Source organism: Pleurodeles waltl, chromosome 4_1 (genome assembly GCF_031143425.1).
Source record: "Pleurodeles waltl isolate 20211129_DDA chromosome 4_1, aPleWal1.hap1.20221129, whole genome shotgun sequence".
Lineage (NCBI taxonomy): Eukaryota > Metazoa > Chordata > Amphibia > Caudata > Salamandridae > Pleurodeles > Pleurodeles waltl.
Window position 1 is genome coordinate 201,212,471 of NC_090442.1, and position 24,840 is coordinate 201,237,310.

Genomic DNA, 24,840 nt, shown 5'->3' on the forward strand with positions numbered 1-24,840 from the left:
TGAGTGTAATTTTTAATGTGTGGGCCTCCATAAAATGAATAGCTTATATTTTAGGTAGGTTTTGTGCTCCACTTTTGCTGCCTGTGGGCATGTATATAGCTAGGTCATTGTACTTCTTTTGAATAGCTGTGCACGCTTTCCTAACTGAGCTAGTCTTTCTAATATTATAGGCAACAGGAGATACTTCTGTTTTTGTGTAGTGAGACATCGGATGTTAAGGAGCCACTCAAAGTGTAACCTTTTTTTAAAGGATGACTTAGGTCCTCTTTAGGTGTCTTCTGAGATAGTGCATGTGCTAATGAGATATTTTGTTAGCTTACAATAGTCTTGGAGCCAGCCCATTGATTGGCTTCATCATTGTTCGTTTGTTTGCTTCTGATCTGTTATTGTGTGCGGCCTTCATTTCCACTTCTTTTGTTTGATCCTCCCCTGGAGCATTACTCAAATACTAGTGTCCTTCCACTGCTCGCATTTTGGAAGCTACTTTTTTCTCATTTTGTTCAGGCACTCTGAGTTTTGTGAGCTTTTTTCCCCTCTTATGCCCTTCCCTGCACTCTGTCGCTCTCACTCTCTCACCGGTAGCCTTCTGTCGATCTTGAGCGGTAATGTTTCCCTCCTCCTGCTGTATGTATTGTTGCTTGCCCCACCCACTCTCTGTGTTGTTCCTTGCCTTCTCTCTTTCTCTATGTTGTTGCTTGTCCCTTTCGGCTGTCTATGTTGTTCTTTGTCCCACCCGCTGTCTGTGTTGTTGCTTGAGCCATCTGCTGTCCATGTTGTTGCTTGTCCCACCTGCTGTCCATGTTGTTGTTTGCCCCACCTGCTGTTCTTGTCGTTGCTTGACCCTCTCACTGTCCATGTAGTTGCTTGCCTCAACCGTTGTCTGTGCTGTACCATTGCCGCCACCCGCTGTCGGTGTTGTTGCTTGCCCCCACCCTCTGTCGGTGTTGTTGCTTGCCCCCACCCTCTGTCGGTGTTGTTGCTTGCCCCCACCCTCTGTCGGTGTTGTTGCTTGCCCCCACCCTCTGTCGGTGTTGTTGCTTGCCCCCACCCTCTGTCGGTGTTGTTGCTTGCCCCCACCCTCTGTCGGTGTTGTTGCTTGCCCCCACCCTCTGTCGGTGTTGTTGCTTGCCCCCACCCGCTGTCGGTGTTTTTGCTTGCCCCCACCCGCTGTCGGTGTTTTTGCTTGCCACCACCCGCTGTCGGTGTTTTTGCTTGCCCCCACCCGCTGTCGGTGTTGTTGCTTGCCCCCACCCGCTGTCGGTGTTGTTGCTTGCCCCCACCCGCTGTCGGTGTTGTTGCTTGCCCCCACCCGCTGTCGGTGTTGTTGCTTGCCCCCACCCGCTGTCGGTGTTGTTGCTTGCCCCCACCCGCTGTCGGTGTTGTTGCTTGCCCCCACCCGCTGTCGGTGTTGTTGCTTGCCCCCACCCGCTGTCGGTGTTGTTGCTTGCCCCCACCCGCTGTCGGTGTTGTTGCTTGCCCCCAACTGCTGTCGGTGTTGTTGCTTTCCCCCACCCACAGTCCCATTGGCCTTGTCATAGTGCTTTTTAAAAAAACTTTGGCATGCATCAACCCCTCCTTCTCTCCCTGTTGTCGTTGCTTCCCACACCCTTTCCATTGTCGTTGGTTGCCCCATCACAACAAAAAATACTACTGTGAGACAGATGCCGATGACTGTCATAGCACTTTATTTTCTTTTTTACACACACCCTACATATCGACCACTCTCCCTTCCAACGTGATGCCACCCATTAACAATGAAAAGCTTGCTCTATTCACCCATCCTACCCCCGTTCCATTGCTAGTTCCCTCAACACCAGTCACTGAAATTGCCTGCTCTGTGATGTTTCAGGTCACGGATAATCCTTGCTGTTTGGTTCCTTGGGTTGCCTAATGTCCTTGCTTTATGACTCCACGGATCACTAATTGCCCGGTCTCGCTGATTCCCAGTGCTCAGCTTCCTGATTTCTCGGTTGCTGACCATATCATTCCTCAGATTACTGAATTATAGGCTTCCTAATCATCAACATGCAGGTGCTCCTCTCTTACCATGCTCCCTCCTTCCCTAGTGCACAGTATGCCAGAAGAAGAGGACCCATTACTTTATCTCCATCCCCACTGTCTTTTGTGCCACGTTTCTTTGACTGTCTGTAAGGAAATGCCTCCTTGGCATGGTTGCCCCCTGACTTTTTGCCTTTGCTGATGCTATGTTTACAATTGAAAGTGTGCTGAGGCCTGCTAACCAGGCCCCAGCACCAGTGTTCTTTCCCTAACCTGTACTTTTGTATCCACAATTGGCAGACCCTGGCATCCAGATAAGTCCCTTGTAACTGGTACTTCTAGTACCAAGGGCCCTGATGCCAAGGAAGGTCTCTAAGGGCTGCAGCATGTCTTATGCCACCCTGGAGACCTCTCACTCAGCACAGACACACTGCTTGCCAGCTTGTGTGTGCTAGTGAGGACAAAACGAGTAAGTCGACATGGCACTCCCCTCAGGGTGCCATGCCAGCCTCTCACTGCCTATGCAGTATAGGTAAGACACCCCTCTAGCAGGCCTTACAGCCCTAAGGCAGGGTGCACTATACCATAGGTGAGGGTACCAGTGCATGAGCATGGTACCCCTACAGTGTCTAAACAAAACCTTAGACATTGTAAGTGCAGGGTAGCCATAAGAGTATATGGTCTGGGAGTCTGTCAAACACGAACTCCACAGCACCATAATGGCTACACTGAAAACTGGGAAGTTTGGTATCAAACTTCTCAGCACAATAAATGCACACTGATGCCAGTGTACATTTTATTGTAAAATACACCACAGAGGGCACCTTAGAGGTGCCCCCTGAAACTTAACCGACTGTCTGTGTAGGCTGACTAGTTCCAGCAGCCTGCCACACCAGAGACATGTTGCTGGCCCCATGGGGAGAGTGCCTTTGTCACTCTGAGGCCAGTAACAAAGCCTGCACTGGGTGGAGATGCTAACACCTCCCCCAGGCAGGAGCTGTAACACCTGGCGGTGAGCCTCAAAGGCTCACCCCTTTGTCACAGCCCAGCAGGGCACTCCAGCTTAGTGGAGTTGCCCGCCCCCTTCGGCCACGGCCCCCACTTTTGGCGGCAAGGCTGGAGGGAACAAAGAAAGCAACAAGGAGGAGTCACTGGCCAGTCAGGACAGCCCCTAAGGTGTCCTGAGCTGAAGTGACTCTAACTTTTAGAAATCCTCCATCTTGCAGATGGAGGATTCCCCCAATAGGGTTAGGATTGTGACCCCCTCCCCTTGGGAGGAGGCACAAAGAGGGTGTACCCACCCTCAGGGCTAGTAGCCATTGGCTACTAACCCCCCAGACCTAAACACGCCCTTAAATTTAGTATTTAAGGGCTACCCTGAACCCTAGAAAATTAGATTCCTGCAACTACAAGAAGAAGGACTGCCTAGCTGAAAACCCCTGCAGAGGAAGACCAGAAGACGACAACTGCCTTGGCTCCAGAAACTCACCGCCCTGTCTCCTGCCTTCCAAAGATCCTGCTCCAGCGACGCCTTCCAAAGGGACCAGCGACCTCGACATCCTCTGAGGACTGCCCCTGCTTCGAAAAGACAAGAAACTCCCGAGGACAGCGGACCTGCTCCAAGAAAAGCTGCACTTTGTTTCCAGCAGCTTTAAAGAACCCTGCAAGCTCCCCGCAAGAAGCGTGAGACTTGCAACACTGCACCCGGCGACCCCGACTCGGCTGGTGGAGATCCAACACCTCAGGAGGGACCCCAGGACTACTCTGATACTGTGAGTACCAAAACCTGTCCCCCCTGAGCCCCCACAGCGCCGCCTGCAGAGGGAATCCCGAGGCTTCCCCTGACCGCGACTCTTTGAATCCAAAGTCCCGACGCCTGGGAGAGACCCTGCACCCGCAGCCCCCAGGACCTGAAGGACCGGACTTTCACTGGAGAAGTGACCCCCAGGAGCCCCTCTCCCTTGCCCAAGTGGAGGTTTCCCCGAGGAACCCCCCCCCTTGCCTGCCTGCAGCGCTGAAGAGATCCCGAGATCTCTCATAGACTAACATTGAAAACCCGACGCTTGTTTCTACACTGCACCCGGCCGCCCCCGCGCTGCTGAGGGTGAAATTTCTGTGTGGGCTTGTGTCCCCCCCGGTGCCCTACAAAACCCCCCTGGTCTGCCCTCCGAAGACGCGGGTACTTACCTGCAAGCAGACCGGAACCGGGGCACCCCCTTCTCTCCATTCTAGCCTATGTGTTTTGGGCACCACTTTGAACTCTGCACCTGACCAGCCCTGAGCTGCTGGTGTGGTGACTTTGGGGTTGCTCTGAACCCCCAACGGTGGGCTACCTTGGACCAAGAACTAAGCCCTGTAAGTGTCTTACTTACCTGGTTAACCTAACAAATACTTACCTCCCCTAGGAACTGTGAAAATTGCACTAAGTGTCCACTTTTAAAACAGCTATTTGTGAATAACTTGAAAAGTATACATGCAATTTTGATGATTTGAAGTTCCTAAAGTACTTACCTGCAATACCTTTCGAATGAGATATTACATGTAGAATTTGAACCTGTGGTTCTTAAAATAAACTAAGAAAAGATATTTTTCTATAACAAAACCTATTGGCTGGATTTGTCTCTGAGTGTGTGTACCTCATTTATTGTCTATGTGTATGTACAACAAATGCTTAACACTACTCCTTGGATAAGCCTACTGCTCGACCACACTACCACAAAATAGAGCATTAGTATTATCTATTTTTACCACTATTTTACCTCTAAGGGGAACCCTTGGACTCTGTGCATGCTATTCCTTACTTTGAAATAGCACATACAGAGCCAACTTCCTACACTGTCCTTTTTTTTTTTTATAGCAACTGCATTTTCTTTAAAATGTATGAATCACAACAGTGAAAATAGTGGAATTCCTGTTCAGTGTGTTTCCCTAGCATACAGACCAGTTACCTGAATATTACCAACATCAAAGAAATTGGACGGGAAGATGTTCCTTCATAGTTCCTTAAGGATGGTGTGCATACTGTTGAACAATTCTGAAGCCTTTTGTTAAAAACCTAGGCACTTAGATATCTGCACCTCTTGCCAACTGTTCTGCTTTACCTCAGACCGAGAGGGAACGAAGTGAAAGGAATGCAAAGAATGCAGCACTCTTAGTCTGAGTAATGAATTTATTAAGGCACTTCCCAAGTTATAAGATAATAACGTGAGCTACACACATGCAACTCCTAACATAATCACAACAGTAGAATATAAATGGTCAAAGAAAATGCACTACACCAATAATAAATATAATATATATATATATATATATATATATATATATGTGTAATGACTACATATTCATGCATGCTTACCGCAAAGCTAGAAATAAGAATGAAAAATGCATCATCATGGGGCTTCACTCGACATCACCTCTTGCCTGTCAACTTCAGGTTGTGGAACCCTGGCCAACCGACACAAGAGAGAGAACAACCCTGATGGTATTACTCTCTGGGCAATGCGTCCATTCCCAGAGATGAGTTCCTTCTTCTTGTAGCTGTCAAGTTTCCCCACCTTATATACTTTAAACCAACTTAGGAAGAAAGTTCTAGAAACCCCCCTTCCTTTGAGTAAGTTGTGAAATTTAAGTGCTGTCCGTACCAGGTCAATGTTGAAAAAAACACAGATCTCACAGTGTATTTTCCAGACGAGCTGTACTTTGCTCTACCGTAAACATTCTCAGCCTGGTACATCCTTATTTTCATTTCTCTTCCCTGTTATGTTCCCTTTCCTAGTGAGAAAAAGCAAAAATACCTTAGCAAGCTGTGCGTGGAAAAATACCTGCACCACCAATGTGACAGGATTTGAAGCTAAGCACAAAATGGATTCAGTGGTCAAGATGGAGCCGGTGGTTAAATACAGATAGCATTACACCATCGACTTTCTAAACTGTCCTGCAACTTTCTAGACTAATTGTGTGGGAAGTTTTAGACCTGTTCTCCTGTACTGTATGCCAGTGCACATCAAAGTTGTATGCAGCACGGTTTCTGCATACGTGATAAGTTGTATTCCTCCCTCAGTTGTGTATTCGTCTTAATTCACCTGCAATATCTTCTGGCTTTGAAATTCCAATAAGGTCCCATTGTCACAACCCATGCAGATTTGCTTTCTCTTTTAATAGTTACCTTCTCCATAAGTGTGTTCCATATATTGACATGTTTTTAGACCCACTAGTTTGGTGGCAATCTTCCATGCCCCAAGCACTGGTAGGGTTGCTTCTCCACCTGCCCTTTGTAAAAGAATTGTAGGTTAGACTTCTCCCTGTGGCCAGATTGTCTAATCTAGTTGATGGCTCCTCAGTTTGCAAGTACCCCCAGTCATTTAGAAGTTGGAAAACCAGGTGATATAGCTGTGCATCAAGTAGTTCTATGCCTCTGTTGAATCTAATTGATAAAAGCACTTTCATTGCCATTTCGTGATGTGCTCCTTCACACAACAGTTTCTTAGCCTCTCTCTTCGGCGACTTGAAATGGGCACCTATTACTGCATGTTCAATCAGTCAATCATCAGGTTTGTGGAGCGCGCTTCTCACCTGCGAGGGTATCCAGTCACTGTTGCTGCGTGGGTCAACCAGATGACTCAGTCGAAGAGCCAGGTCTTGAGCTTCTTTCTGAGAATGGAGGGAGAGGACCTCAGGTGGAGAGGGAAAGTGTTCCATGTCTTTGCAGTCAGGAAGGAGAACAAGTGTTCTCCCCAGTTGCTTTTGTGGACATGGGGGTGTGAGCGTGGTAGAGTGAGACGGATCAGAGGTCTCTGGCAGGTTGGTGAAAGTTCAGGTGGTGTTTGAGGCATGGGGTCCCTTGGTTGTGTAGTGCTTTGTAGGAGAATGTCAACAGCTTGAATTGGCATCAGTTGTGTAACGGGAGCCAGTGGAGGTTCCTGAGGTGTGGGGGTATGTGTATATGTCTTGGGGGGTCAAGTATGAGCCTTGCTGCTGCATTCTGAATGATTTTGAATTTCTTGGTAAGTAGTGTTAGGAGTCCTGTGTAAAGAGGTTTGCCGCAGTCTAGGCAGCTGGTGATGAGGGCCGGAGTGATGGTGCGTTTAATGTCGGTGGGGAGCCATTTGAAGATCTTGAGTAGAAGGCAGAGGTTGCGGAAGCAGGTTGTGGAGACTGCGCTGACCTGCTTTTTTATTCTTAGTTTGTTGTTTATGATGACCCCGAGGTTGGGGGCGTGCTTCTCGAGCTTGAGGCAGCCCTAGTCAACTATGTATCGCAAGTTGTGCCACCCCCAGTGACCCTTCACGAAAACCACACAGTGCTTCCATTGCAGAATGCGTGTGTTGGTGCAGGTCAAAATTGAAAACACAACCCGTCACAAACCCCATGTGCTAGGTCCCCTACCACTGCATGTGCCATGTGTAAGTCATGAGCACATATGCCCCTGCTATGTCTCTGTCAATTCTTAGACATAGTAAGTGAACAGGGAAGCCATTTTAAATGCATGTGCTTGACACTGGTAACTGCGGGTTTCCCAGCTACATGATGGCTTCTCTAAATCTAGAGATGTTTGGTATCAAACATCACCGATTATTAAACCCTCCCTGAAGCTAGTGAGGGATTTATTAATAAATGCACCCATAGGACACCTTAGTGTGTTGACTTACTGGTCCTGTCCGGTTCAACCACCTTAGACATGTTTCTGGACCCTCAAGGTAGGAGCCAGCGCTCTTGAGGGCCAGAGACAAAAGTCTGCACTGAGCGGGAGTTTAGGCACCTCACCCAAGCAGGATGAACATTCCAGAAAGTGAAGCTTCAAAGGCCTAGCCACCTTTGTAATGCAACCCAGGTCTCTACAGTTGGCTGAGATGACAGACCCCCCTGTCCTGACCCAACTTTTGGCAGCAGAACAAGTGGGAAAATTAGGCAGATTAGGAGGTGTGCCCCAGTCCCATCCTTAAGGTGGGCGAGCTGAAGTGGATACCACTTTTTAAATTCCTCCATCTTATTTTGGAAGAAATTAGGCCACTAGGGTTAGGGTTATCCGACTTCCCAGAGGAAGTGGTCATAGAAAGAGTGTAGTCACCCTAAAGGTGGTCAGCCTCTTGGCTACCATCTGGCACTCCCTGTAACACCCCTAAATTGAGTATGTAGGTGGCACCCCTCAACTCTAGAACTCAGATCCTGATGGCGCAGAGGAGTCACACCTGCAGAGGAAAAAAAGAAGCAGCAGCAGGTGACCTGGTACCAGCCCCACCAGCCTGCCTGCTGACTTTGATGGACTCTGCCCAAAAAGATGACTCATCCTGCAGCTGAGCCTCCAGAAACCCAGGAGGACTGCCTGCCTTCCACAAAGACTCAGTGTAAGGAAATGCCTCCTTGGCATGGTTGCCCCCTGACTTTTTGCCTTTGCTGATGCTATGTTTTGAATTGAAAGTGTGCTGAGGCCTGCTAACCAGGCCCCAGCACCAGTGTTCTTTCCCTAACCTGTACTTTTGTATCCACAATTGGCAGACCCTGGCATCCAGGTAAGTCCCTTGTAACTGGTACTTCTAGTACCAAGGGCCCTGATGCCAAGGAAGGTCTCTAAGGGCTGCAGCATGTCTTATGCCACCCTGGAGACCTCTCACTCAGCACAGACACACTGCTTGCCAGCTTGTGTGTGCTAGTGAGAACAAAACGAGTAAGTCGACATGGCACTCCCCTCAGGGTGCCATGCCAGCCTCTCACTGCCTATGCAAGTATAGGTCAGTCACCCCTCTAGCAGGCCTTACAGCCCTAAGGCAGGGTGCACTATACCATAGGTGAGGGTACCAGTGCATGAGCATGGTACCCCTACAGTGTCTAAACAAAACCTTAGACATTGTAAGTGCAGGGTAGCCATAAGAGTATATGGTCTGGGAGTTTGTCAAACACGAACTCCACAGCACCATAATGGCTACACTGAAAACTGGGAAGTTTGGTATCAAACTTCTCAGCACAATAAATGCACACTGATGCCAGTGTACATTTTATTGCAAAATACACCCCAGAGGGCACCTTAGAGGTGCCCCCTGAAACTTAACCGACTGTCTGTGTAGGCTGACTAGTTCCAGCAGCCTGCCACACTAGAGACATGTTGCTGGCCCCATGGGGAGAGTGCCTTTGTCACTCTGAGGCCAGTAACAAAGCCTGCACTGGGTGGAGATGCTAACACCTCCCCCAGGCAGGAGCTGTAACACCTGGCGGTGAGCCTCAAAGGCTCACCCCTTTGTCACAGCCCAGCAGGGCACTCCAGCTTAGTGGAGTTGCCCGCCCCCTCCGGCCACGGCCCCCACTTTTGGCGGCAAGGCTGGAGGGAACAAAGAAAGCAACAAGGAGGAGTCACTGGCCAGTCAGGACAGCCCCTAAGGTGTCCTGAGCTGAGGTGACTCTAACTTTTAGAAATCCTCCATCTTGCAGATGGAGGATTCCCCCAATAGGGTTAGGATTGTGACCCCCTCCCCTTGGGAGGAGGCACAAAGAGGGTGTACCCACCCTCAGGGCTAGTAGCCATTGGCTACTAACCCCCCAGACCTAAACACGCCCTTAAATTTAGTATTTAAGGGCTACCCTGAACCCTAGAAAATTAGATTCCTGCAACTACAAGAAGAAGGACTGCCCAGCTGAAAACCCCTGCAGAGGAAGACCAGAAGACAACAACTGCCTTGGCTCCAGAAACTCACCGGCCTGTCTCCTGCCTTCCAAAGAACTCTGCTCCAGCGACGCCTTCCAAAGGGACCAGCGACCTCCGAATCCTCTGAGGACTGCCCTGCTTCGACGACGACAAGAAACTCCCGAGGACAGCGGACCTGCTCCAAAAAGACTGCAACTTTGTTTCAAGAAGCAGCTTTAAAGAACCCTGCAACTCCCCGCAAGAAGCGTGAGACTTGCAACACTGCACCCGGCGACCCCGACTCGGCTGGTGGAGAACCAACACCTCAGGGAGGACCCCCGGACTACTCTACGACTGTGAGTACCAAAACCTGTCCCCCCTGAGCCCCCACAGCGCCGCCTGCAGAGGGAATCCCGAGGCTTCCCCTGACCGCGACTCTCTGAAACCTAAGTCCCGACGCCTGGAAAAGACCCTGCACCCGCAGCCCCCAGGACCTGAAGGACCGGACTTTCACTGCAGAAGTGACCCCCAGGAGTCCCTCTCCCTTGCCCAAGTGGAGGTTTCCCCGAGGAAGCCCCCCCTTGCCTGCCTGCAGCGCTGAAGAGATCCCTTGATCTCTCATTGACTAACATTGCAAACCCGACGCTTGTTTCTACACTGCACCCGGCTGCCCCCGCACTGCTGAGGGTGAAATTTCTGTGTGGGCTTGTGTCCCCCCCGGTGCCCTACAAAACCCCCCTGGTCTGCCCTCCGAAGACGCGGGTACTTACCTGCAAGCAGACCGGAACCGGGGCACCCCCTTCTCTCCAGTCTAGCCTATGCGTTTTGGGCACCACTTTGAACTCTGCACCTGACCGGCCCTGAGCTGCTGGTGTGGTGACTTTGGGGTTGCCCTGAACCCCCAACGGTGGGCTACCTTGGACCAAGAACTGAACCCTGTAAGTGTCTTACTTACCTGGTAAAACTAACAAAAACTTACCTCCCCCAGGAACTGTGAAAATTGCACTAAGTGTCCACTTTTGAAATAGCTATTTGTCAATAACTTGAAAAGTATACATGCAATTGAAATGATTCAAAGTTCCTAATGTACTTACCTGCAATACCTTTCAAACAAGATATTACATGTTAAATTTGAACCTGTGGTTCTTAAAATAAACTAAGAAAAGATATTTTTCTATAACAAAACCTATTGGCTGGATTTGTCTCTGAGTGTGTGTACCTCATTTATTGTCTATGTGTATGTACAACAAATGCTTAACACTACTCCTTGGATAAGCCTACTGCTCGACCACACTACCACAAAATAGAGCATTAGTATTATCTCTTTTTACCACTATTTTACCTCTAAGGGGAACCCTTGGACTCTGTGCAGGCTATTCCTTACTTTGAAATAGCACATACAGAGCCAACTTCCTACACTCAGACTCCCATCAGCAGCTGATCTGCTCTGCAACAAAGTCTCAAGAAAGGACTCTGCAGACTCCGGAACAGAGAAGACCCACACACTAAGTGACTTCTGCACCTGATGTCCACGACTCGAGCTGGAGCAAACCAACTGTGCCAGCAAGGTTCCACAGCTGTCCTGCGTCTGACTCCATTGTGGGTTCACCCCTCTTGGACTTCCCCAAGTTGCTGGCAGCTCTGCACACAGTCTCCTCTCTCCTGTGTTCTTGTGGTGAGAGAGAAAACCAACATCTCCAGGCAACCATTGCACCCGTCACCCTCAACCCAATCTGAGGCGGGTAACTGTGTATTTGCTGAACATTGATTTCCTGCATAGGTACATTGAAGAACTCTGAAATTGCACTGTGTCGATGTTTTAAACTAAAAAGTATTTATGCTTGAAAACATACTTACCTTATAACAAAGTTCTTGGGTTCAAAGTATATATCAACAGAAGTATTATTTTTCTAAATTGGTCTCTGACTTATTCCTTGAGTGTGTCTCATGTATTGCCTTTGTGAGTTCAACAAACGTGTAACATTACCCTCTGATAAGCCTAACTGCCCGCTCACACTACCACAAAATTGAGCATTAGTCCTTTCTACTTCTGCCTCTGCAAACCGATTGGGGATCCACTGGGCTCTCTGCACGGTGTAGTCTTTTTAGCCAGCTTCCTACAGAAGACCATACCATCAATATAATTTGTAGAGGAGTTCCCTGAGCTACTTCCCATGCTTTGTGCAAATCCTACCCCTCTAATACAGACTGCCCTAGTTTGGTCAGGTTATCCTGCAGAATATTTGTATCTAGTTTGTATGCTGCATGCTGTGATTTGTTTCCCCCTCATTGTAATAAATGCTGAGCAATCTTTGCTTGTGGAGTGTGACTAAAGAGTCTTCTCTTCTCAAAAATCTTCTATACCCTTTTGTAGCATACAGCCTCTCTTTTGACCAATACTCAGTGTTCTGCTTCCACTTGCAGTTCTAGAAAAGACTAACTCATCGGGGCACATACATGTGAAGTTGGATGAGTTACCACTTTTGGAATTTTCAGTATAGGCTTCTAAGATCCCAGTCCGCTAATGCACCTGCGTTAGTATTGTCAAGTATAAGGATGCACATAACTGAAACTATAACTGCCTCCATTGATTTAGGTTTTACTAATGGTGACTGAGAAAAGGTTACATTTGGATTGTTTAGCAGAACATTTTCAAAGTAATAGCCAGGACTATGGACTAAATATTATTCAGTGTTCCAGGTTTTCATTTATTTAATTTGCTATGCCGTTTGTACAATGATTTGCTGATAGTGTTTGTGTAAACTCACACAAACTAAAACTATGTTTCTTTCACTAATCGTGTCCTATAAAATCTTGTCCTTTAGACAGGGGTATTGTATTTTCCAGTTGTTGAGAACTACACCAAATAAATTATTGGAATGTAATCTGGCTGTCCTGGAATGACCTTTATAATCATCTCCAGTTAAACGTGGGTAATCTGGACAATATCTTCCCATTTATCAGCAGTTAGGCGCAGTGAGATCCTAAAGTTGTTTGTTAGGGTTCTTTTAAATATGCATATTCATAGGGATTTTGTGACTTCATTGTTCTTTAGTGCTGTCTTTGATTTGTACTGTAGATATTTTCAGATTGTCAACCATTATCAAAAAAATCGTGTGTAAAAATATATATTGTTTTTTATCAGATGAAAGCCCCAAAAAGCAGAAAGGCTCTAAACTGGATGCTTTTGGAATGCAGATGAGACAACGCAAAGGGACCTTATCTGTGAGCTTTGTAAGTGACATTAATCCACAGCGTATTCAGTATACAAAAATTGACGAGGCAATAGGGTTAACTTTCTGTTTATGGATTAAATGTTTCATATTTTAAAGTGCTCTTGTGCTGTCATGGGTTAGCGGAAGCAGCAAGCCTGCAGGGCACAAAATACATTGACCACCACTTATAGTATTGCTTTGTAGGCATTGGGAAAGAATTGATGTCTTGTACCAGTTATAGCAATACCAATTATAGCAGGGTGGCTGGGAGGAGCAAGGTAATTGGGCTGCCCCATGCCGTGTCCAGCAACATGTACTCTTGGGACCAGTGCACAGACAGGTCAGGTTTGCAGAACCAAACTTAGCAGCCTCAGAATGAAATCTGAAGAATGGAACATCTAGTCTGGTGCCACAGCTGATTTCTAAAGGTAGCTTGGAAGGGAGTGAAGTTGGTTAGGTGTGCCATTCATAATATCCCCACCAACCTGCAGTAGCAGAAGTTACTTGTGGGGAGATCTGGAGGAAGAGGAGGCAAAGGATCATCAAAGCACCAACACTACCCTGCCCAGTGTTTAGTCTGGGAGAGTGCTTACACTACCAGGATAACAAACACAGCAACCCCATCATCCTCACGTGGACTTAGGAAAATGGAGGAAGATGTGAATACTAACTCAACTTCCTACACATTGAGTCACGAGTGCAGCATCTGGTTACTAAAGTGTTTAACTGAAAAATCTGTTCTCAGTGAGGGTGAGGCAGGGGCAACATTCATCTTAAGCACCATTGCCATCTACCTCATCATGGGGTCTGGAGTGTGATTGAGGGGGTATTATATCTGCGAGGGCATGAAGCTGACAAACTCAAACTGTGTTGAGGGGAAAGCAGGTAGTTGATTTGCCAGTGTCATATCCTGCCACAATAGGAGTTAGAACCTTAGTACTGGGACATCACCAACTGCAGCTTTAGCCACCAAAGTAGCCTGGAGTAACCCCATCACAGTGCTGTGTCCCTCTGGTTCTTGTGAAAGATGGAGAGCAAGACAACCACAGGCTGCTGAGGAGGTAGGAGTGTGACTGGAGGCAGCTGCATGTCTGATAGTACCTACAACTGTGCAATGCTACATTTGCACCCTTTGACTTATGCATGCCAATGCAATTGACATCCATGTCTTAGGATGTGGTGGGTACAGAACAAGGCAGAGTTGGTAGATTATTTGTGCCTTTCAATGGTCCTATGTGCTTTTTCTTCTGGAAGCAATCATGCTTGAATTTCTTTCCCTTAGCATACCACCAATAAAAACATTGCACTCATTCATTTGTTCATTCCTTCACTCACTTAAACTTTCCACTGCTTGCTTTTTAAAATGCTCCTGTGCTTCTTTCTGCAGGCCATACTATTATTCCCTCTCCTACCCTTGACTTGCACAATCCATTTCATTCCTCTTGCCCTGCCCATGTAGTCTGGGATCCTGAAGTCGTAAAGCTTAACAGGCAAAGGTCTGCTCCCTGTGTGCTTCCTGAAGCCTCCTGTTGGAACCTATGTCCTCAGCATGACTTTTTCATGTCATGCCATCCTGTTCTTGAATATGTTTTCAACAACCCTGTGAATTCTGTGGAGATTATCCTTTTTATTGAACATTTATGTCGGGGGCAGAGCTGGGTCTTTATCTTAGGGGTCACCTAAAGTGTGCCCCTTTTCTGATAGTGCTTACACTGCTGTTCACTATGGCACAAGATCACCCCTGTTGTACTAATGTAAAATGTCCCTTTTGGATGCTTCAGGCTGCACATACACTTTCTTTCTCTGCCCCCCCACACTTTTCTCTGGGCTGTAGTCACCCCATCTTGTTTGCTGTAGCCCTAAATACTCAGACACAGTGAAACCCACTAGTCCTTCTTGCATTTTGGCCATTTCTCCTAACAATGGGAGCCGTCAGACACATGAATAAACATTCCCATCTCAACCAATCAGTACTGCTCTCAGGATGGGCCACCAAGGAGTGAGTCTGAACTTTTCAAAATATCAAGCAGTCTGCTTTGGCCACCAGAAGTAAAGAAATAGAGGCCCCAGAGCTTTTCAGTTCTGCCTCAAGGATGCCTGCACACCAGCATTAAGGAGAAGAGATCTAGGGTTGCGATTTGTCCTCCAGCCTGGCCTGAGTCCAAGTGAGCCTGTAGAGTTTTCTGGCTGCTTCTGAAGAGAGGAGGAAGCCCTGCCTGCCTGTAGGAAGCCAACAGGAAGTTACCTAATAGCAGTGCAGCTGCCCAGTTGCTATGCATCACCCTTTGCTGTGCTAACCTGGTTGAGGAGGTACGTCATTGTCCTAAGCCATGGAGAAAGGTTTGTCTGCTCCATGGAGAACGGTCTGTCCCTGATCCTCCCTGTATATGTGTGGGGCCTCTGCCTACCTTGGGTGCTATATAGTGGGACATGGTCAATCTCTTAATGTTTCTTGTAGTACCTAATGTTACTTTGGCTTACACTCTTGAGAGTTTTCAGCTTTTTTTATGCGATAGTAATGTGTGTGTGTTTTTTATTAAAAGAGTTTTCAGTTCTTTGTTCTGGAAAATGATGAAAGAATTTGTAAATACTGCTTCTGTATTGTGTATTTAATATTTTCCCTGCTTCCTGTAGGTTGATTTGTACATTTGCATGTTCTGTGGACGAGGAGACATTGAAGACCAGCTTCTGTTGTGTGATGGTTGTGATGATAGTTACCATACCTTCTGCCTTATACCAGCCTTGCAAGAGATTCCCAAAGGGGATTGGAGGTGCCCCAAGTGTATTGCTGAGGTAGGCTTTTCATCTTTTTTTAGGATTTTCTAAAGTGGCTAATTTTGTTTATATTTTAGTGATCATTTAGATACTGCTTTCTACATAATGCATTGCTTTACAAAAATCCCAAATTGAGTGAAAAAAAAAAAAACCTTGCATTTGTGACAAAAGTGCACTTGTCTGTTACTTACTGTGAAGAAATGGGTGTATTATATTGTGTGGTTGTGCAACATCACTGTATAATACATATACAACCCCTTTCATGGCCAGTACGTTTCGTATATCAGACTCTCAGCTCAATACTGGGTAGCTGTGGCACTGAGGAACTAGTGTAAAGCATTTAAAAAGCACCAAAACAACTGAAGACGAAATAGTCACAACACGCAAGAAACCCGATGCCAATCTCTAAAAAATAAACTGAATTACTATATAAATTTAGACACTTAAATTAAAAAGATCCACCGGTGTGTTCTGGAGATAAAGATTTTACAAGAATTAATTAATTATGACAATTCACGTAACCTAAATTCAACAAATTTGACACTTAGAAACTTGTGACTGATATGGATATAATGTTCCAATTCAATTTAAAAAAGGACCACTAGTATCTTGACGACATTTTGACCCCACTGAATTACTTATAATGGTCATCATCGGGACAGAAAGAGATTATTGGAAGCACCCAACATTTGGGGTAATCCATTGTGAAGGCTCATAATATAACTATGTGGAGAACTAGTTACCATTAATGCCAATAACAAGTACTAGCAAGAAGTAATGAATAACAAAATCTAAGGAAAATAGAATTATACCACAAGCACTGTCAAAAGATAGGTGTGCCTAAATGAAACAAAGATTGCAATCACAGTCAATATAAAAAGAAAGGAAACCACAGTCTAGAGATTAGGGTTTCGTTACGATATGCAAAGAAAACCACCAACAGGCGATCAGTGTTTAAAACGCAGTGCTCAAGCCATGGACAATGGAAAGGGGAGTGGCCCTCCCCTGTCCATCACCACCCCAGTGGTGGTGCCCAGAGCCCTGGGTTCTGCCATCTTGATTCCTAAATTGGCCAGGAACTCTGGGAGCATCCGAGTGACCAGGCCAGGCAGGTGACATCAGATCCCCCTCCTGATAGGTGCTTACCTGGTTAGGTCTTCCTCTCAGATTTGGCTTGATCCCAGCAGGACTCCTCTGCAACCTCCACTTCAACTTCAGGCCACTGGAACTGCGACTGGACCTCCCAGGAACCGACAAAGCTGCTGATCCATGAGGAAGACTCTTGTACAACACTGTATCCAAGAATCCTATTAGCTCTGCAACATTTCCCCAGCTGTGCATCCTCCGAAGACAGCAACTCTTCAGCCTATAGAGGAAGGAAGAAGGGATCTCCCTTGGAGTGAAGGAGTCACTCCCCTACATCAGCAGGCACCTACAGCAATGACGACGGGCTGCCTGGATCCCCTCTCCTGCTGAGCTGTGTGGATCCTGCATCACTGGTGGGGGTCTGGAGTGGTCCCCTTGGTCCTCTACCAGCTGTCTAACGTGGGTGGAGGTAAGCCTTTGCCTCCCATGAAGGACAGTACCCCATTGCGTCCCTTGCATCTGCCAAGGCTTGTTTGCATCTCATCAATGGGATCTTCAGGCGACGTGCAGCTCCAGCCCCCAGCACTCCATCCTGCGAAGCACAGCCCTCTGCGTGGTTCTCCTGTAGAGTGCGACTTCCTTTTTGTAGGAAGTTGGCTCTGTATGTGCTATTTCAAAGTAAGGAATAGCATGCACAGAGTCCAAGGGTTCCCCTTAGAGGTAAAATAGTGGTAAAAATAGATAATACTAATGCTCTATTTTGTGGTAGTGTGGTCGAGCAGTAGGCTTATCCAAGGAGTAGTGTTAAGCATTTGTTGTACATACACATAGACAATAAATGAGGTACACACACTCAGAGACAAATCCAGCCAATAGGTTTTGTTATAGAAAAATATCTTTTCTTAGTTTATTTTAAGAACCACAGGTTCAAATTTAACATGTAATATCTTGTTTGAAAGGTATTGCAGGTAAGTACATTAGGAACTTTGAATCATTTCAATTGCATGTATACTTTTCAAGTTATTGACAAATAGCTATTTTAAAAGTGGACACTTAGTGCAATTTTCACAGTTCCTGGGGGAGGTAAGTTTTTGTTAGTTTTACCAGGTAAGTAAGACACTTACAGGGTTCAGTTCTTGGTCCAAGGTAGCCCACCGTTGGGGGTTCAGAGCAACCCCAAAGTTACCACACCAGCAGCTCAGGGCTGGTCAGGTGCAGAGTTCAAAGTGGTGCCCAAAACGCATAGGCTTCAATGGAGGGAAGGGGGTGCCCCGGTTCCAGTCTGCCAGCAGGTAAGTACCCGCGTCTTCGGAGGGCAGACCAGGGGGGTTTTGTAGGGCACCGGGGGGGACACAAGCCCACACAGAAATTTCACCCTCAGCGGCGCGGGGGCGGCCGGGTGCAGTGTTAGAACAAGCGTCGGGTTCGCAATGGAAGTCAATGAGAGATCAAGGGATCTCTTCAGCGCTGCAGGCAGGCAAGGGGGGGCTTCCTCGGGGAAACCTACACTTGGGCAAGGGAGAGGGACTCCTGGGGGTCACTTCTGCAGTGAAAGTCCGGTCCTTCAGGTCCTGGGGGCTGCGGGTGCAGGGTCTTTTCCAGGCGTCGGGACTTAGGTTTCAGAGAGTCGCGGTCAGGGGAAGCCTCGGGATTCCCTCTGCAGGCGGCGCTGTGGGGGATCAGGGGGGACAGGTTTTGGTACTCACAGTCGTAGAGTAGTCCGGGGGTCCTCCCTGAGGTGTTGGTTCTCCACCAGCCGAGTCGGGGTCGCCGGGTGCAGTGTTGCAAGTCTCACGCTTCTTGCGGGGAGTTGCCGGGTTCTTTAATGCTGCTTCTTGAAACAAAGTTGCAGTCTTTTTGGAGCAGGTCCGCTGTCCTCGGGAGTTTCTTGTCGTCGTCGAAGCAGGGCAGTCCTCAGAGGATTCAGAGGTCGCTGGTCCCTTTGGAAGGCGTCGCTGGAGCAGAGTTCTTTGGAAGGCAGGAGACAGGCCGGTGAGTTTCTGGAGCCAAGGCAGTTGTTGTCTTCTGGTCTTCCTCTGCAGGGGTTTTCAGCTGGGCAGTCCTTCTTCTTGTTGTTGCAGGAATCTAATTTTCTAGGGTTCAGGGTAGCCCTTAAATACTAAATTTAAGGGCGTGTTTAGGTCTGGGGGGTTAGTAGCCAATGGCTACTAGCCCTGAGGGTGGGTACACCCTCTTTGTGCCTCCTCCCAAGGGGAGGGGGTCACAATCCTAACCCTATTGGGGGAATCCTCCATCTGCAAGATGGAGGATTTCTAAAAGTTAGAGTCACCTCAGCTCAGGACACCTTAGGGGCTGTCCTGACTGGCCAGTGACTCCTCCTTGTTATTCTCATTATTTTCTCCGGCCTTGCCGCCAAAAGTGGGGGCTGGGGCCGGAGGGGGCGGGCAACTCCACTAGCTGTGCTGTGACAAAGGGGTGAGCCTTTGAGGCTCACCGCCAGGTGTTACAGCTCCTGCCTGGGGGAGGTGTTAGCATCTCCACCCAGTGCAGGCTTTGTTACTGGCCTCAGAGTGACAAAGGCACTCTCCCCATGAGGCCAGCAACATGTCTCTAGTGTGGCAGGCTGCTGGAACTAGTCAGCCTACACAGACAGTCGGTTAAGTTTCAGGGGGCAAATCTAAGGTGCCCTTTGGGGTGTATTTTGCAATAAAATGTACAATGGCATCAGTGTGCATTTATTGTGCTGAGAAGTTCGATACCAAACTTCCCAGTTTTCAGTGTAGCCATTATGGTGCTGTGGAGTTCGTGTTTGACAAACTCCCAGACCATATACTCTTATGGCTACCCTGCACTTACAATGTCTAAGGTTTTGTTTAGACACTGTAGGGGTACCATGCTCATGCACTGGTACCCTCACCTATGGTATAGTGCACCCTGCCTTAGGGCTGTAAGGCCTGCTAGAGGGGTGACTGACCTATACTTGCATAGGTAGTGAGAGGCTGGCATGGCACCCTGAGGGGAGTGCCATGTCGACTTACTTGTTTGGTTCTCACTAGCACACACAAGCTGGCAAGCAGTGTGTCTGTGCTGAGTGAGAGGTCTCCAGGGTAGCATAAGACATGCTGCAGCCCTTAGAGACCTTCCTTGGCATCAGGGCCCTTGGTACTAGGAGTACCAGTTACAAGGGACTTATCTGGATGCCAGGGTCTGCCAATTGTGGATACAAAAGTACAGGTTAGGGAAAGAACACTGGTGCTGGGGCCTGGTTAGCAGGCCTCAGCACACTTTCAATTGTAAACATAGCATCAGCAAAGGCAAAAAGTCAGGGGGCAACTATGCCAAGGAGGCATTTCCTTACACAACCCCCCCCCCCAAACGAAAGAGGATGAGTCTAACCTTTCCCAAGAGAGTCTTCATTTTCTAAGTGGAAGAACCTGGAAAGGCCATCTGCATTGGCATGGGCAGTCCCAGGTCTGTGTTCCACTATAAAGTCCATTCCCTGTAGGGAGATGGACCACCTCAACAGTTTAGGATTTTCACCTTTCATTTGCATCAGCCATTTGAGAGGTCTGTGGTCAGTTTGAACTAGGAAGTGAGTCCCAAAGAGGTATGGTCTCAGCTTCTTCAGGGACCAAACCACAGCAAAGGCCTCCCTCTCAATGGCACTCCAACGCTGCTCCCTGGGGAGTAACCTCCTGCTAATGAAAGCAACAGGCTGGTCAAGGCCATCATCATTTGTTTGGGACAAAACTGCCCCTATCCCATGTTCAGAGGCATCTGTCTGCACAATTAACTGCTTAGAGTAATCTGGAGCTTTTACAACTGGTGCTGAGCACATTGCTTGTTTCAGGGTGTCAAAGGCCTGTTGGCATTCCACAGTCCAGTTCACTTTCTTGGGCATTTTCTTGGAGGTGAGTTCAGTGAGGGCTGTCACAATGGATCCATATCCCTTCACAAACCTCCTGTAATACCCAGTCAAGCCAAGGAATGCCCTGACTTGAGTCTGGGTTTTTGGAGCTACCCAGTCCAGAATAGTCTGGATCTTGGGTTGGAGTGGCTGAACTTGGCCTCCACCTACAAGGTGGCCCAAGTAAACCACAGTTCCCTGCCCTATCTGGCATTTGGATGCCTTGATAGAGAGGCCTGCAGATTGCAGAGCCTTCAAAACCTTCTTCAGGTGGACCAGGTGATCCTGCCAGGTGGAGCTAAAGACAGCAATATCATCAAGATAAGCTGTGCTAAAGGACTCCAAACCAGCAAGGACTTGATTCACCAACCTTTGGAAGGTGGCAGGGGCATTCTTTAAACCAAAAGGCATAACAGTAAACTGATAATGCCCATCAGGTGTGGAGAATGCTGTTTTCTCTTTTGCTCCAGGTGCCATTTTTATTTGCCAGTACCCTGCTGTCAAGTCAAAGGTACTTAAGAATTTGGCAGCACCTAATTTGTCTATGAGCTCATCAGCTCTAGGAATTGGATGAGCATCTGTCTTGGTGACAGAGTTGAGCCCTCTGTAGTCCACACAAAACCTCATCTCTTTCTTTCCATCTTTGGTGTGAGGTTTGGGGACTAAGACCACTGGGCTAGCCCAGGGGCTGTCAGAGCGCTCAATTACTCCCAATTCCAGCATCTTGTGGACTTCCACCTTGATGCTTTCCTTAACATGGTCAGACTGTCTAAAAATTTTGTTTTTGACAGGCATGTTGTCTCCTGTGTCCACATCATGGGTACACAGGTGTGTCTGACCAGGGGTTAGGGAGAAGAGTTCAGGAAACTGTTGTAGGACTCTCCTACAATCAGCTTGCTGTTGGCCAGAGAGGGTGTCTGAGTAGATCACTCCATCTACTGAGCCATCTTTTGGGTCTGATGACAGAAGATCAGGGAGAGGTTCACTCTCTGCCTCCTGATCCTCATCTGTTACCATCAACAGATTTACATCAGCCCTGTCATGGAAGAGCTTAAGGCGGTTCACATGGATCACCCTCTTGGGGCTCCTGCTTGTGCCCAGGTCCACCAGGTAGGTGACCTGACTCTTCCTTTCTAGCACTGGGTAAGGGCCACTCCATTTGTCCTGGAGTGCCCTGGGAGCCACAGGCTCCAGAACCCAGACTTTCTGCCCTGGTTGGAACTCCACCATTGCAGCCTTTTGGTCATACCAAAACTTCTGGAGCTGTTGGCTGGCCTCAAGGTTTTTGGTTGCCTTTTCCATGTACTCTGCCATTCTAGAGCGAAGGCCAAGTACATAGTCCACTATGTCTTGTTTAGGCTCATGAAGAGGTCTCTCCCAGCCTTCTTTAACAAGAGCAAGTGGTCCCCTTACAGGGTGGCCAAACAGAAGTTCAAAGGGTGAGAATCCTACTCCCTTCTGTGGCACCTCTCTGTAAGCAAAAAGCAGACATGGCAAGAGGACATCCCATCTCCTTTTGAGTTTTTCTGGGAGCCCCATGATCATGCCTTTTAATGTCTTGTTGAATCTCTCAACTAAGCCATTAGTTTGTGGATGGTATGGTGTAGTGAATTTGTAAGTCACTCCACACTCATTCCACATGTGTTTTAGGTATGCTGACATGAAGTTGGTACCTCTGTCAGACACCACCTCCTTAGGGAAACCCACTCTGGTAAAGATACCAATGAGGGCCTTGGCTACTGCAGGGGCAGTAGTCGACCTAAGGGGAATAGCTTCAGGATACCTAGTAGCATGATCCACTACTACTAGGATGTACATATTTCCTGAGGCTGTGGGAGGTTCCAGTGGACCAACTATGTCCACACCCACTCTTTCAAAGGGGACCCCCACCACTGGAAGTGGAATGAGGGGGGCCTTTGGGTGCCCACCTGTCTTACCACTGGATTGACAGGTGGGGCAGGAGAGGCAAAACTCCTTAACCTTCTGGGACATATTGGGCCAGTAGAAGTGGTTGACTAACCTCTCCCACGTCTTGGTTTGTCCCAAATGCCCAGCAAGGGGAATATCATGGGCTAAGGTCAGAATAAACTCTCTGAACGACTGAGGCACTACCACTCTCCTAGTGGCACCAGGTTTGGGGTCTCTGGCCTCAGTGTACAGGAGTCCATCTTCCCAATAGACCCTATGTGTTCCATTTTTCTTGCCCTTGGACTCTTCAGCAGCTTGCTGCCTAAGGCCTTCAAGAGAGGGACAGGTTTCTTGTCCCTTACACAGCTCTTCCCTTGAGGGTCCCCCTGGGCCTAAGAGCTCAACCTGATAAGGTTCAAGCTCCAAAGGCTCAGTTCCCTCAGAGGGCAGAACTTCTTCCTGAGAAGAGAGGTTCTCTTTTTCTGACTGTGTTGCAGTTGGTTTCCCAACTGACTTTCCTTTTCTCTTGGTAGGCTGGGCCATTTTTCCAGACTCCAGCTCTACTTTTTCACCCTGTGCCTTGCATTGTGCTCTTGTTTTTACACACACCAGTTCAGGGATACCCAGCATGGCTGCATGGGTTTTTAGTTCTACCTCAGCCCATGCTGAGGACTCCAGGTCCAGGTCTACTGGGATGTTTGAGGAGACCACCACCTGTTTCAGGCCATTGACCCCTCCCCATTCTAAAGTTACCATTGCCATGGGATGTGCTTTAGTCTGATTGTCAGCGTTGGTGACTGTATAAGTTTTTCCAGTCAGGTATTGGCCAGGGGAAACCAGTTTCTCTGTCACCATGGTGACACTGGCACCTGTATCCCTCAGGCCCTCTACACTTGTCCCATTAATAAAGAGCTGCTGCCTGTATTTTTGCATGTTAGGCGGCCAGGCAGCTAGTGTGGCTAAATCCACCCCACCCTCAGAGACTAGAGTAGCTTCAGTGTGGACCCTGATTTGCTCTGGGCACACTGTTGATCCCACTTGGAGACTAGCCATTCCAGTGTTACCTGGATTGGAGTTTGGAGTGGAATTTTTCTTGGGACAGGCCATGTCTCCAGTTTGGTGTCCAGACTGACTACAGTTTCGACACCAGGCCCTTTTGGGATCAAAGTTTTTACCCTTGTACCCAGGATTGTTTTGTGAAGAGGCTCTGGGCCCACCCTCCTGTGCAGGTTGTTGGGGGCCTGTAGAAGACTCTTTACTATTTTTATTTTTGGCTGTCTCACCACCTTTCCCCTGGGGAGGTTTTGTGACCCCTTTCTTTTTGTCACCCCCTGTGGAAGTTTTGGACACCCTAGTCTTGACCCAATGGTCCGCCTTCTTTCCCAATTCTTGGGGAGAAATTGGTCCTAGGTCTACCAGATGCTGATGCAGTTTGTCATTGAAACAATTACTTAACAGGTGTTCTTTCACAAATAAATTGTACAGCCCATCATAATTACTTACACCACTGCCTTGAATCCAAACATCTAGTGTTTTTACTGAGTAGTCTACAAAGTCAACCCAGGTCTGGCTCGAGGATTTTTGAGCCCCCCTGAATCTAATCCTATACTCCTCAGTGGAGAATCCAAAGCCCTCAATCAGGGTACCCTTCATGAGGTCATAAGATTCTGCATCTTTTCCAGAGAGTGTGAGGAGTCTATCCCTACACTTTCCTGTGAACATTTCCCAAAGGAGAGCACCCCAGTGAGATCTGTTCACTTTTCTGGTTACACAAGCCCTCTCAAAAGCTGTGAACCATTTGGTGATGTCATCACCATCTTCATATTTAGTTACAATCCCTTTGGGGATTTTCAACATGTCAGGAGAATCTCTGACCCTATTTATGTTGCTGCCACCATTGATGGGTCCTAGGCCCATCTCTTTTCTTTCCCTTTCTATGGCCAGGATCTGTCTTTCCAAAGCCAATCTTTTGGCCATCCTGGCTAACTGGATGTCCTCTTCACTGGAGTTATCCTCAGTGATTTCAGAGTTGTTGGTCCCTCCTGTGAGGGAACCAGCATCTCTGACTATTATTTGTGGAGTCAGGGCTTGAGAAGCCCTTGTAAAGAAATGGCTCCCTGTTGCAGTTACCCCCCACTTTTTGCCTGATACTGATGCTGACTTGACTGAGAAGTGTGCTGGGACCCTGCTAACCAGGCCCCAGCACCAGTGTTCTTTCACCTAAAAATGTACCATTGTCTCCACAATTGGCACAACCCTGGCACCTAGGTAAGTCCCTTGTAACTGGTACCCCTGGTACCAAGGGCCCTGATGCCAGGGAAGGTCTCTAAGGGCTGCAGCATGTCTTATGCCACCCTAGGGACCCCTCACTCAGC

The 24,840-nt window shown here is 47.9% G+C and overlaps 1 protein-coding gene across 5 annotated transcripts in view; it reads left to right on the forward strand.

Annotated features, from left to right (window-relative positions):
* Positions 1-24,840, forward strand: part of KDM5A (lysine demethylase 5A) — a 610,286-nt gene that overhangs the window by 51,512 nt on the left and 533,934 nt on the right. For all 5 annotated transcript variants that reach the window (XR_011202239.1, XM_069228130.1, XM_069228132.1 and 2 more), the window contains 2 exons: positions 12,759-12,847; positions 15,463-15,621. Coding sequence is in view for 4 of the 5 variants with exons in the window: in XM_069228130.1 (XP_069084231.1) it covers positions 12,759-12,847; positions 15,463-15,621 (248 nt within the window). In the remaining variant the exon portion in view is untranslated. The remainder of the gene's footprint in view (positions 1-12,758; positions 12,848-15,462; positions 15,622-24,840) is intronic.